Raw genomic sequence first — 12,814 nt, 5'->3', positions numbered from 1 at the left:
TGTCTCATTAGGGTGCAGGAGCCCAAGGACTTGGGCCCTCCTCTGATGCCTTCCCGGGGGGTGGGGGGCATTAGCAGGGAACTGGACCGGAAAGGATGTCGCGGGGGCATGGCGCACTACACCACAGTGCTAAGCCTGAGAATCAGTTACTTCCTCAAAGAGAACTGACTAGTAGAATTGAAGTCAGTTCAGACATTGCCCTTAAATGCCAGGCCACGTGGAGTTCTGAATGGAGATGGAGATGAGATGCTTGAATGTATGTTTCTCTCTGCAGAGATTCAAACTAGATGCTGTTACTTTCCCTAAGTGGAAAATTTTTGAGGAAAAAAAAGCCTGATGCCATTGGCAACTAAAAACTTCAGGGCAGGCTTCAACATGCACTCAAGTAGGCCGATGTCCTACACTCACCATCCAATCTGTCGGACTTACTAGAAAAATCCGTGGACCTGGAGTTTAGTCTGTAGGGTTCCAGATTGGGAGACTAAGCCAGGCAGGATTTGCTCTGCACTCAAATGCGTCATTCCCCCAAGAAAGCAACATTTCCGGAAATGCAGGGAAGTTTTCATTGAGTGCCTTCTGAATGTCCAGCAGGTTTCCAGTTGAGGCCAACTGTATGGTGAGTGCTGGGACCTGCACCCTTCCCATTGCATTGCTTTAAAGTCACTATTAGACCTTCATTCGCTTTCTGGAGCATCCTCCATCCAAGGCACCTGTTAATTACCTAGCAAGAAGCTGTGGTACCACACATCCAATATATCTGTTGTAAATGAAGCAAGGAAATGGAATCCCAAATTGCTCTCTGCTTTCCCATAAGTGGATTCTAGGTGGCTCCTAGGATAGTAAAGATTGGGGTAATTAAGTAAATTGGGTCTTAGCTTTGAAGTTACCTACTAATTGCCCCTTATAGCTCCTCTTCCTGTCTTAATGTATCGCCATGTGGTGACTGTTCTGCTTTCTATTTCCTTCCCTACACAAATACTGTGAGTCAGGCCTCCAGAAAAGTTTGCAGCAGGTGTTGTATCTTGGAAAGCTATTGGTCTGTCGGTGGTCCTAAAGAAAAAAATAGTTCTTCAGCTTTGAATACCAATTTGGAGTGTGTTGGTGGATGGTGCTGCTGGTGGTGAGCTTAATGATCGCTCTGAATGTTCCCAGAGGCTAATAAATAAATGGAACAGAAGCCTCTGAGCATATGGACGAGCTGATGCAAAGTCAGAACATGCCAGTCATCAGAGTCTTCAGCTATGCTGTTGACCTTGAATGCTTTTGTATGCCTTGTTGCACAATAAAGTTACCGACATTGGACTGACCCCGCAGCCATTTAAGAGGCACCAGGAGATGGTAGACCTGGTTTGTTAAACCTGAAAGAAAGAGGGGGAGGAAGCAGGAAGGTGACATTACTCAGACACAAATTCTGACTGAATCACAAACAATTAAGCTTGATTCACTTGTTACCTGCAAAGCCACTAGAGTTACATCCATTACCTCTAATAAGCCCAATGGCTAAAAGCATTATTTTTAATAATATTAGAGAAGACCACGCACATAGATTTCATGCGTGTCATTTATTTCAATTCTTATCCTCTCTCATTTCAGCTAGGTCCGTCCCTTAGCCATAGAGAATGTGATGACTAAGTTCCTTGTTTTTGATCGCTCCCATCGCAGGTGGTTGAGGCCAAAGCAAACGAGAGGAAAATCAATGAGGCCCGGGAGTGCTACCGGCCAGTGGCAGCGAGAGCATCCCTTCTGTATTTTGTGATGAATGACCTCAGGAAAATCAATCCCATCTACCAGTTCTCTTTGAAGGTACTGGGGAATAGACCAAGGGGACTTGAAAACTCGAGGAGTTCAGCTTGTGTCTGGAGCTTTTGTTTGTAAGTGGCCTGGACTGGGAGTCATTAGGAGCTAACTAACAGGGAAAAGAACCAATCTATAAAATCTCTTGTTTTCTTGGAAACTTTCCATAAGGTAAAATTTTCCATAAGGTTTTGAGGTCCTGACGCTCTCAGGGTGACTTTATGTCTGCCCAGAGTCAAAAGGGAATTTTCCCTGAGGCTCCTAATCCTGCTGGAGAACATGTGAGTGTCTTGGAAAGAGATCTCCCATGGTTCCCTGGTGAAGAGGGAGAAAAAATGAGAACAACCCTTTATTAAGCCTTTACAAAATATGCAAGGTGTTTTTATAAGGGGTTCCTTATTTTATCTCTGTTGGATTCCATGCACACCTATCATTTTATCCATGTTTTAATTGTTTTAAAAAACCAAACTAACATTTTCAGATCTTGAATATGTTGCCTAGGCATTTATTTATGGTACCGAGGGCTAAGATTTCAACCTATATGACTGCTTAGTTTCCAGAGCCAATGTTCTTTAAACCTTGTGCTATTGTGTCTCTGGGAAACATTTGTCCATTCATTCACTCAACTTTCAGACCAATATTTATTGGGAACAATCATCCAGCCAATGCTTGTCACTGCGTATACACTTTTGCAAACAACAAATTATTAATGTATATGTACATTTACACATATATATGAGTGAAGATACAAATAGTTCCACTTTTATGAAAATATATATGTTTATATTTGTGTATATATACGCACATAGATGTATATGTGTGTTTCCATATGTTTATATGGTAAGTACCATAAGAGAGAAGAGTAGAGATGGAGTGAATATTTTCCTGGGGCCTCATATAAGGCCTCCCAGACAAAGCAGAATTCTAGCTGATTGTTCAAAGCTATGTAGAACACAGCCATGTAAAGAGTATTGGGAGAACAGGTGCGTGTGTGAGACAAGCGTCTGAGTGTTCCAGAGAGTGATGAATCCGTGTGGATTGGAGGGCAATGAATGAGTGTGAAGGTGAGCAGACATATCCAGAGCAAAGAAAGGATTGGATCACACTGAGACTTGGAGGCCACACTGGGGACTGTGGATGAGTCTGTGTGCAATATGACTCTGTGGAAGGAATCAAGCTGGTGGCAGACATAGTGACAACAGGCTCAGAGAGCAGGGCACAGACTTGCATAAACACTCGAACCTGGAGTCTTCAGTGCAACAGACTTGTTGATCATACCAACACATCTCTGTGCTATATACTGTTTAAAGCCCAATTTAAGACTGTAAATATCAGATCAGTAGGTATTTCTATGCCTTCTTGCCAATGCTTACTATATGTGTCTGTCATTGAAGGGTTTTACTTTCTTCCAAACATTTATACTGTAAGACACAAAAAAGCTGGGTTCTGGTTCCTATCCACTAGCCCCAAATAGATGTTATGTTTGTATGTGAACATATATACGTATATTGGAATCTTTAGAGGGAGATGACTCCCTAGAGCTCCAGACAGCTCCATCATAACCATGCATAAAAAATAGAGTAGAAAACAAATACCAAGAGTAATTTTAATGGAAAGAAAAAGTAATCAAAGGAGATCCCAAAAGTATATGAAAAGGACAACATAAAAAAATTAACCCAATTAAAAAGAAATAGGCTTGCTGGACATGCAAACACCGGGCATCACCCTTAAATGGTTGCATTGAATTCCCTAGGCTTTCAACGCGCTGTTCCACAGAGCCATCGAGCAGGCGGAGAGGGTGGAGGACGCTCAGGGCCGCATCTCTGTGCTGATAGATAGTATCACCCACACCCTGTTCCTGTATACCAGCCAGGCCCTCTTTGAGAAGGACAAGCTCACCTTCCTGTCCCAGATGGCTTTTCAGGTGAGGTGACCCACTAGCAAACATCCCCAGAACATAAGGCAGGGAGGTGCAGCTGCTTCAGCTGCTGGGAGGTGTTGGTGGCAAGTGGAGACTTGAGTCTCCAACGGGCATCCTGGCACATGACAGCCTTCTTCTGGGTCACCGTGCTTCAGGGTGGGTGGATGTGCAACTGGTCTACCACACTGGTCACCCTGAGAGACATCCAGGAGCCCTTCCCCTCTCAGGTCCTGTAAACAACCTGCCAGGGACTGCCAGGAAACTTCTTTAGGATCAGGGTCCGTATCCCTGTGGCCCTTCAAGTTTCTTACCAAAGTCTTGGTCCATGCCTGTTGTCACAAATGACAGAAATTCCTTCTTTGAGAGTCTGGAATTGTGTATCATCAATAATAATGCAGATTTCAAAGTAAGTCCAAGAGCAGATATTAATGACAGCATGGGAGATGATGGATTTATTGGGTGGCGTCATTTACCCATTCTACATTATGAACATACCCGGGCGTCACATCATGCCCAATTAACATAGACAGTCAAGTAAAAGTATTTCCAGAAGTTCATGGGAAATGGAATTCATGATAAGATTTTTATGGGGTGAAGGCGTTTTTAAATCCATGCATAGTTTTATTCACAACAGGCATTTTTGTGAACTTTGATGCCTCATATACAGGGATTTTGCCAGATTTTTGCTCCAAAATGAGCTTGCCTTTTAATTCTGTTTTTGTGTGGACTGCTTGAAGTATCCTGGTAAAGTGAAAAAGTCATTGAAGAAGAAACAACAGTCAGGGAATGAAGAAGGTTCCAGGCTTCATGCCCCTTTTTCCCTTTTACTCTTTTTCTCATGGACTTCCAGGAAAAATTTTGTTCAGTCAAAATGTCTGTAGTAACAAAACCCAGTGAAGACAGCACGCCTGGATGACGGGAGTGTGTGGTTCTTGTGTCAGCTCATCCAATCTATGACTTTTTCTATCAACCCAGACCTCCAGGAACAATCCGTGCCCTACCTATTCTGTGCCCTGACCCAAGCAAGGCACTTCATAAACATCTGTAATTAACAATAAACAGCACCATCTCTTCCAATATTTTTCATATTCATAGATTCCTGTGAATTTTGTAAGGAAAAAAGGGGGGAGTGGGTATTTTCAAATGTATGTGGTACAGGAATAAAATGCAACTTCTCTCCTAGTATTGTTGCTGTTCATACATTGGCTTGGGCTACCTAAGAGTACACTGATACGGGCCCATTGTGATAGCCTAGTGGCTAAATCCTTGCCTTGCATCTATTGGGATCCCATATTGCCGCCAGTTCATGTCTTGGCTACTCCACTTTCCCTCCAGCTCCCTGTTTGTGGCCTGGAAAAGTAGTAGAGGATGGCCCAAAGTCTTAAGACCCTGTACCTGCATGGGAGACCCTGAAGAAGCTCCTGGTTCCTGGCTTTAGATTGGCTCAGTTCTAACCATTGCAGATATTTGGGGAGTGAAGCAGCAGGTGGAAGATCTTCCTCTCTGTCTCTCCTTCTTTCTGTAAATCTGTCTTTCCAATTATATATAAATCTTTTTTAAAAGAGTACATTGATATGGCTGGTTGAGTGTGTGATACTGCAATAAGTGTAAGACACTGCAGGATGAAATATGATCCTCAACTTACAGTGGCATCATGTCCCAATAAACCCATTGTCAGTTGAAATATCTGATGTCAGACGTGCATTGGATGGATGCACCTGACCTAGCAGATGCCCTGGCTTACAAACACAGCACGCTGTGGCACATGAATCCCTTCCCCTGTGACCAGGGCCTGGCCAGAAGCTGCAGTTCTTACGACAGAATGGTATCACTGGGAGAGAGCAAACTTTGGCAGAGCTCAGTTCCTACTGAATACTATCACTCCGGCACCATCACAAAGTTGTAAAATTATAAGTCAAACTTTCTAACTCAAGGACTGTTTCTATATTTTTTCACATATATTTCTCACCAACAGAGACCAGAGACGATAACACATGGCATGTACTTTTGTTTAAAACTTTCCCTTAGGGGCTGGCAGTGTGACAGGCAGGCTAATCCTCCAGCTGTGGCCATATGGGCAGCAGTTCACATCCTGGTTGCTCCACTTCCAATCTAGCTCCTTGTTTCTGGCCTGGAAAAGCGGCACAGAATGGCCCAAGTCCTTGGCTCCCTGTGCTCACAGGAGAGACTCCTACTTCTTGCTACTGGCTTTGGGTCAGCTCAGCTCTGGCTGTTGTGGCCGTTTAGGGAGTGAGCCAACCAATGGAGGATCTCTCTTTTTCTCCTTTTCTCTCTCCAAAATCTGTCTTTCAAATTCAAACGGATGAATCTTTGAAAAGAAAAAGAAAACTTCCCTGGAAGCCTTAGATAATTGCCTCAACTCCTGGCAAACTGCATAAATCAATGCTTTGCATCTCTATGAATGATTGTTTATTTGTTGAAATAAACTAAGGAAATTTAATTTACAGTAAAATTTTATTTGTGTGCAGCCACTCACAGTGCATTTTGAAAATAATTCAAAATTTTAGAATAGCATAGAGCAGAAAATTTTCCCCAGCTTAATTTTATGAAGTGTTACAGCATATTCAGAGAAATTAAGAATACTTCCTTTGTAGCGTCTAAAATCTACTGTGGCCATGCTACCAATTCTTTTTTTTTAATTATTTTTTTTATAATCTTTCTTAGTTGATTAGGGAACAAAGGGTCAAGGGCTAAAGGGTGAAAGTGGGTAATACCATTGTTTCCACATCAATATCATTTTACCCTGTATCTGGGGTCAGGGAAAAAAAGGGAAAAGCCCCACCCAACCTCCCACCCATCCCAGATCCCCAATGGGAGACACGCTCTGAGGGTCCTGCTCATACAGTTTTGATAGTTCATCAGTTCTGGATTGCGGCCAATCTCTCGGTTCCAATCGCAATGAACCCTATTCAGAATCCACTGGATGACAGTCTCTTCATGGTTGGGGTTCTAAGATCAGCAGTTCAGTTGGAGGGATCTCCAAAGAAACTTCATTGGAGATGATCCCAAACCTGATTCTTACGTGAGTTTGCTAGTACAGTGTCCGGATGCTACCAATTCTTTATCAGCATGCCTCAAGTTTATTCCAGTTCACAATGAACATATTTATCAGTATCTGTAAAAACAATTTCTACTTTTTCTCAAAAAAGAAACAGGTGTCATAGGTTTCTGTTGGTAAAATATATGGGTCATTAAAACGGCATGGACTATGAATCATTAAACTATGCATGGATTTGAAAACTTTTTTCTCCAAAACATAACTTACATTTGAATTTAACTTTAAGCAACCTTTTCCGTTTCCCCTCATCCTCATGATAACTGCTATAGTTTCTGTTTATTCCTGTAGACCACTCTCACCTGAGGCTTCCTCATTTTGTGTAATACATTTTGAGACAGTTTCCCCTAGCAGAAGACAGAATACAAATACATATTTCAAAGTTGTGGCTAATGGCCATAGGTGTCAGTATTGAAAGATATCAGCCTTTTAAACTGCTGTATTTGGTTTCTGATCTTGGTTTTGAGAGCATGGGTCCACACAGAGGTTCTTTATTTCAACTACAGAGCAGGCATCTGCCTGACTTCTCGCTGGGCTTGGTTGTGCCTGGATCAGAGCTGTTCAGCAGGGACTGCTTCCTGGGTTGTGCTTGTTGGCGTAAACCTAATAATCCCTTGCCGTTGTGTGCACTCTCAAGATTTTGTTGAGGAGGGAAGAGATAAACCCCGTGGAGCTGGATTTCCTGCTTCGGTTCACAGTGGAGCACACTTACCCGAGTCCCGTTGACTTCCTCAGCACGCAGTCCTGGAGTGCTGTGAAGGTACATTAGGCCATGGTTTCTCAAGTTCTAAATCTTAAGTCAGTCGTTAGGTCTCTCCGCTGTAGGGGCATTCCAGGTACGGGGGGTATATTAGACATGATTTCAGTTGTAGAAATAACCTATGTAATGTGATGCTCTTTTGTTAATCTTTGTATTATTAACGTGATTTGTAGCTTTTGCCCTATGAGTGGGTGAAAAGTTGTTAATACATATAGTGAAGAATTTTCCAATTTACTGAAACCTGACTTATTTTGTTTTTTTCTTAAATTACGTTTCTCCACCCTATCCTAATTGTATCTTTGTAAATTTTATTAAAATTACACAATGTTAGTTTGATTTCATAATAAAATGTTTAAATGAAGCAGAATGTTATAAAGAAAACTGTAAGAATCGATTTTCAACCCAATAAGCAATTCTTTTTCCACTTTCTGTCAGAAGAACCTATTGTTAAGCATTTCTTCTTCAAAGAGCTGGGATTTTTTTTTTTTAATTTTCAACATGTACTAAGCATTGTCCTGTTCTATGCCCTAAAAGCAACTAAGTTACCCTGATTCTGACAGTATGTTTAGATTTAAATTTTTGATTATTAATTGATCATCACTTTAACATTTTAATTACAAGTTTAAATGTGATCCGGGATTCAACAAGCTATATGTGTTATATACAATATAGAATATGTAGATTTGACATTCAAAGGAATGATGGGAGTTTAAAAAAGAATGTATTTGCTCAGTATGGGCTGGTGGATAAAGAAACCAGCCAAGGATGGGGACAATAAAAGGGGAGAGTTGTCACTAGAACTGCTGAGGAAGAAAATGATGGGAGAGGGCCCCCTTATAGGCGCCGTGGCCTTGGCAGAGGGATGCAGTGACTGCTGGACCAGCAAGACAGGGCTGGGGAAAATACACCCACCTGCTCCAGTCTCAGTCCTTCCTACTGGCCAAACCCAACAGGCCAGAGAACCAGGGTGTCTCCAGGCTGCCCTTGGGGTGTCCCTTACAGCAAGGCAGAAAAGACTGCAGAGGAAAAAGAAAACTCCCACACCCCACCACGTGCTGACCTGAGATACATACACAAGGCTTTCATCCCCAACTCTAAGCTGTGGATCGCCCACCCGTTCCCGCTCATTTCTCCCTTTGTATCACAGGCAGTAGCGCTTCTGGAAGAATTTCGAGGCCTAGACAGAGATGTGGAAGGATCTGCCAAGCAGTGGAGGAAGTGGGTGGAATCCGAATACCCGGAAAAAGAGAAGTTACCGCAAGAATGGAAGAAGAAGAGTTTCATACAGAAGCTGATTATTTTGAGAGCGACGCGTCCTGACAGAATGACGTACGCTCTCAGGTGTGGCCATGTGCAAGTGGCTGTGGGAGGAGCTGCACTTCAGGGCTTTGCAGTGTGTGTGGTGCAAGTGTTTGTCACCACAGGAAAGAAACGTCATTCCCCCAGTCACAGTGGTGGGAAGCGAGAGACTTGTCTGTCATCATGCCTGCTGTGCTTAACCTTTGCAAGCCACTCAGCAGTAGGCTGGTCTTTAGGCAGATTCAAGGCCTCCTTCCTGAGAAAGCTTGATTCTGAAATCAGCAGAAGTGATGGATTGATGGAAAAGATCTTAAAAGTGAGATGAGTGTCACCAGGGTCCAGAGGTCAAGAGCATGGGCTAGCCAAGGGGAATTTCCAGCCTCCTCCTTCCGATGTAGCATTTTGACCCTCCACATCTGGCTTGTCAAACAGAAATGAGTTCCTCTCCAAAGAGAACTTGATAACCCATGCAACGCAGAAACAAACTCCTTTCTCCCTCTTGGCTCAAGGGTCTTTGCACTTGACCCTCTTGGCTTCCCCATGACACACGCTGCTGAATTCACATGAGCCTTATCCTCATTCGAGTTCTCCGACCTAACGGTTCTCCACTTCCTCCCCTGTGGGACTCTGCTCTCACCCACGATATGCGCGGCCTGGCGGGCTCTTCCTCTGCGTTGCCGTGTTCGGCCAATTTTCCCTTCGCAGAAGTGGCTGCTGAACGCCACTTTACAAGTGAATTCTGCTTGGGACTTGATTTCTTTCTGCCAACTCGGATGCTGCGAGAAAATCCTGCTTGCTTCATTGCGCTTCTCTGAGTTAGAAACACCCCAAAAAGCATTTGTATATTCATGAGAAGCCCAGCAAGCTGGAAAATTGCACTGTGGCAAATCTAATGAGCTGTTCATAAGTGATGGAGGAAAATCACAGGGGACTTGGGCAGGGGGGCGGATAAAGCCATTTGCAGGTAGCTGGTGGCATTCAGAAGGAGACTTCACTGGCCACCCCCCACCAAGATGAACTTTAGGCTTCTGACTTCCAAAACTTACAGGCAACGGAGGAATTTTGCTGGTACACCCACCATGTAAAATCTCATTAGATTCATGCTATTCTAACAAGACCTCCCACGTGCTAATCACAGCTTGCTTCAGCCTTCCTTGGCCTGTGGCTCCCTTAGCCTGTGATGCCAACTTAGTTGAGCAGGGACACTTGTCAAGCTCAAAACCACTGAATGTGTTTCTTTAGCGGTTTTGTTTTTCTTTTTTTGGTAGAAATTTTGTGGAAGAAAAACTGGGAGCGAAGTATGTGGAGAGAAGCAGATTGGACCTAGCGAAGACGTTTGAAGGAAGCACTCCAGCCACCCCAGTATTCTTCATCCTGTCTCCAGGAGTCGATGCTCTTAAAGACCTCGAGGTGCTTGGTGAGTGACAGGGAAGCTGCCCACCTGCCCTGCCTCCCTGCTTGCCACCCACTGTCCAGCTACCCTGCTTCTGAGGCCCTCACAGTTATCTGAAGTTATTGTGTGTGTGTGTGTGTGTGTGTGTGTGTGTGTGTGTGTGGTTGGAGATAGGGCATCTGGAAAAATGTAAGTCTAATAACACTCTAATCTCAAGAAATGCTCCAATGGCACATTCATCCAGTTGGCATAATGCATGCTTCTTTTGTTCTGTTTCCCACCTTTTGACTGTACGAGGGCCGGAGGGCAATTTTCTCCATGCCCATGCAATCGTGTGCCCCCTCCCTGTGACTAAATGACGGTCATTAGAGCCAGCGCGCCTGACTGTGCAAGGCCTGGCACTTTGTGACTGGATCGCCCTTCCCCGTGGCTGACAGTAAGAACACCAGGTTAACGTAGCTGCAGCCTGACTGTGCTCAGCTTCAAGACTGCCTCAGCAGGTGCAAGCCCCCGGCTCGGCTCCAGAGCGGATGCGGTGTATACCACATGTTGCTCCTTCCCACCAGGGCAATGCCTTGCTGCTCCCGTGAGAGTCTGTAAGGCTATGGAACAATGCCTGCCATCTATCAAAATGTCAAGAGCTTCATTATCTCCAAACCCAAGGGCCGGATCCCTACGGGCTTTTTGAATGCTGGCGGAGCAGCAGCTGTTGAGAGCCTGAAACGCTGCTTGTGGGAACAGCACAGGTTTCATTCGGGGTCCTCAGGAAAGTGACCTCGCCCAGGGCCGAGGGGACCACCGACTTCCTGGCACTTTTTCCTCTCCCCATGGTGGGCGTTTCCTCTCACCTTTGCTGCTTTTTTTCTCTACAGGCAAGAGACTGGGCTTTACCATCGACTCGGGAAAATTCCACAATGTGTCTTTAGGACAGGGACAGGAGAGAGTGGCAGAAATGGCACTGGAGAAAGCTGCCCAAGGCGGACACTGGGTCATTCTCCAGGTGCGTGCTGAATGGCGGTGGACAACAGAGCACCTGCCAGGCGGGGCGAGCACTTGGCGGTACCTAAAGCGTTGGTGACACCTCCGCAGCGGTAGGGGGCGCTGTAGGTCTGGATGGCTGTCGTCTTCGGAGAGACTGGCAGATGATTGTGCTCTAGAATGACAACCATGGCCGCAAGCATTTCACTGACAGGCTAAGGTGCCCGTATCCCACAGGAGTTAGATTCCCAGCTGTGGCTCCTGACTCCAGCTTCCTACCCATGTGGAACCCAGGGGGCAGCGGTGAGGTAATCAGATTCCTGCCACCCATGGGGAGACCCAGATTAATTTCTGGGCTTCTAGCTTTGGCTCATCCCAGTCTCAGCTACTGAGGGCATTTAGAGAGTAAACCAGTGAATGGAAGATCCTTTGTCTCACCGCACACCACTCCTCTGCAAAACCCCAATAGAAGAAACAATACATAGGGAGAACTTATTCGTCATCCTGACATTAAAAATCTGGGACATTCCAGAAGGACTTGAGGATAAGAAGGCTTAGATCACCAACTGAGACAATTTTTGAACTAGAACAGAAAAAAGTATTAGGCAACTCCATGTCAGGAGTGGCCGTGGGCGTACGAAGTAGGAATCTAGAAGGGCAGGAGCCTGAATTACAAAGCCGTCCTGTGGTGCTTGGGGATTTGATGTGTTCCATAGCCAATTCTGTTTTAGCTTTTGCATTTCCTTATCGTGGTAGCATAATAGTTTCTGAGTTTTCAACACATCTCTACAAGGAAGCTTCAGAAAATCTGGAGGATGCAGTGAGAATGGGGATGTTCTCATCCTATAACCCAGCAGTGGTCACCCATCTATCCAGGAGTCATAAACCACAATGTCTTTCAGAATGTCCATCTGGTCGCCAGCTGGCTGGGCACCTTGGAGAAGCTTCTCGAACGGCTGAGCCAAGGAAGCCACAGAGATTACAGGGTTTTCCTGAGCGCCGAGTCGGCACTCACCCCCAGTGAGCACATCATCCCCGAGGGGCTGCTGGAGAACTCCATCAAGATCACCAACGAGCCGCCCACGGGGATGCGGGCCAACCTCCACGCCGCCCTGTGCAACTTCGACCAGGTGAGGTGGCAGAAGGGGCTTAGTCTGACAGCCAAGCTGGGGTTTGCAAGCTAGCCTTTGGCGCCGGCCTCAACTCTTTTTTTAAAGTACAAAGTACATGTGTGTGTCTCTTGAGAACTGACCTGATTCTAATGACTGAGAAATGTCTTTGAGTTTCATCCTAAAACCAAGACAGTAACAGCCATGTGCCAGGGAGAGCTAGGTAGCTTTTTTCCAGGAACGCCCCTCTTGAAATAGGTGGTATCTCTTCTCATAGACAAAGAAGCCACTTTTGTTCTTACTCAAACCAGAATGACCTGGGAAAGTTTGAGTAGCATGGTTTAGACCTGCTTTTAACATGAGTAAATGTAAAGCCCCTTTTCATGTAACATTGTTATTTACATTGTTGCTTCCTTCCAAAATTATGTAAATAGGTGAGAGCGTATGTAAATTGACGGCACCTCCATTTCCGTTATCCCTGCCT

At 44.9% G+C, this 12,814-nt stretch overlaps 1 protein-coding gene across 1 annotated transcript in view; it reads left to right on the top strand.

Annotated features, from left to right (window-relative positions):
* DNAH11 (dynein axonemal heavy chain 11) overlaps window positions 1–12,814 on the top strand; it is a 268,709-nt gene that overhangs the window by 233,400 nt on the left and 22,495 nt on the right. Inside the window, exons 68-74 of the mRNA XM_058678278.1 lie at window positions 1,663–1,803; window positions 3,548–3,718; window positions 7,429–7,551; window positions 8,699–8,892; window positions 10,119–10,267; window positions 11,116–11,243; window positions 12,124–12,351. Coding sequence (XP_058534261.1) covers window positions 1,663–1,803; window positions 3,548–3,718; window positions 7,429–7,551; window positions 8,699–8,892; window positions 10,119–10,267; window positions 11,116–11,243; window positions 12,124–12,351 — 1,134 coding nt within the window. The remainder of the gene's footprint in view (window positions 1–1,662; window positions 1,804–3,547; window positions 3,719–7,428; window positions 7,552–8,698; window positions 8,893–10,118; window positions 10,268–11,115; window positions 11,244–12,123; window positions 12,352–12,814) is intronic.

This window comes from Ochotona princeps, chromosome 20 (assembly GCF_030435755.1).
Source record: "Ochotona princeps isolate mOchPri1 chromosome 20, mOchPri1.hap1, whole genome shotgun sequence".
NCBI classification, from domain to species: Eukaryota; Metazoa; Chordata; class Mammalia; order Lagomorpha; family Ochotonidae; genus Ochotona; species Ochotona princeps.
This window is presented reverse-complemented; position numbering and strand designations above follow the sequence as displayed.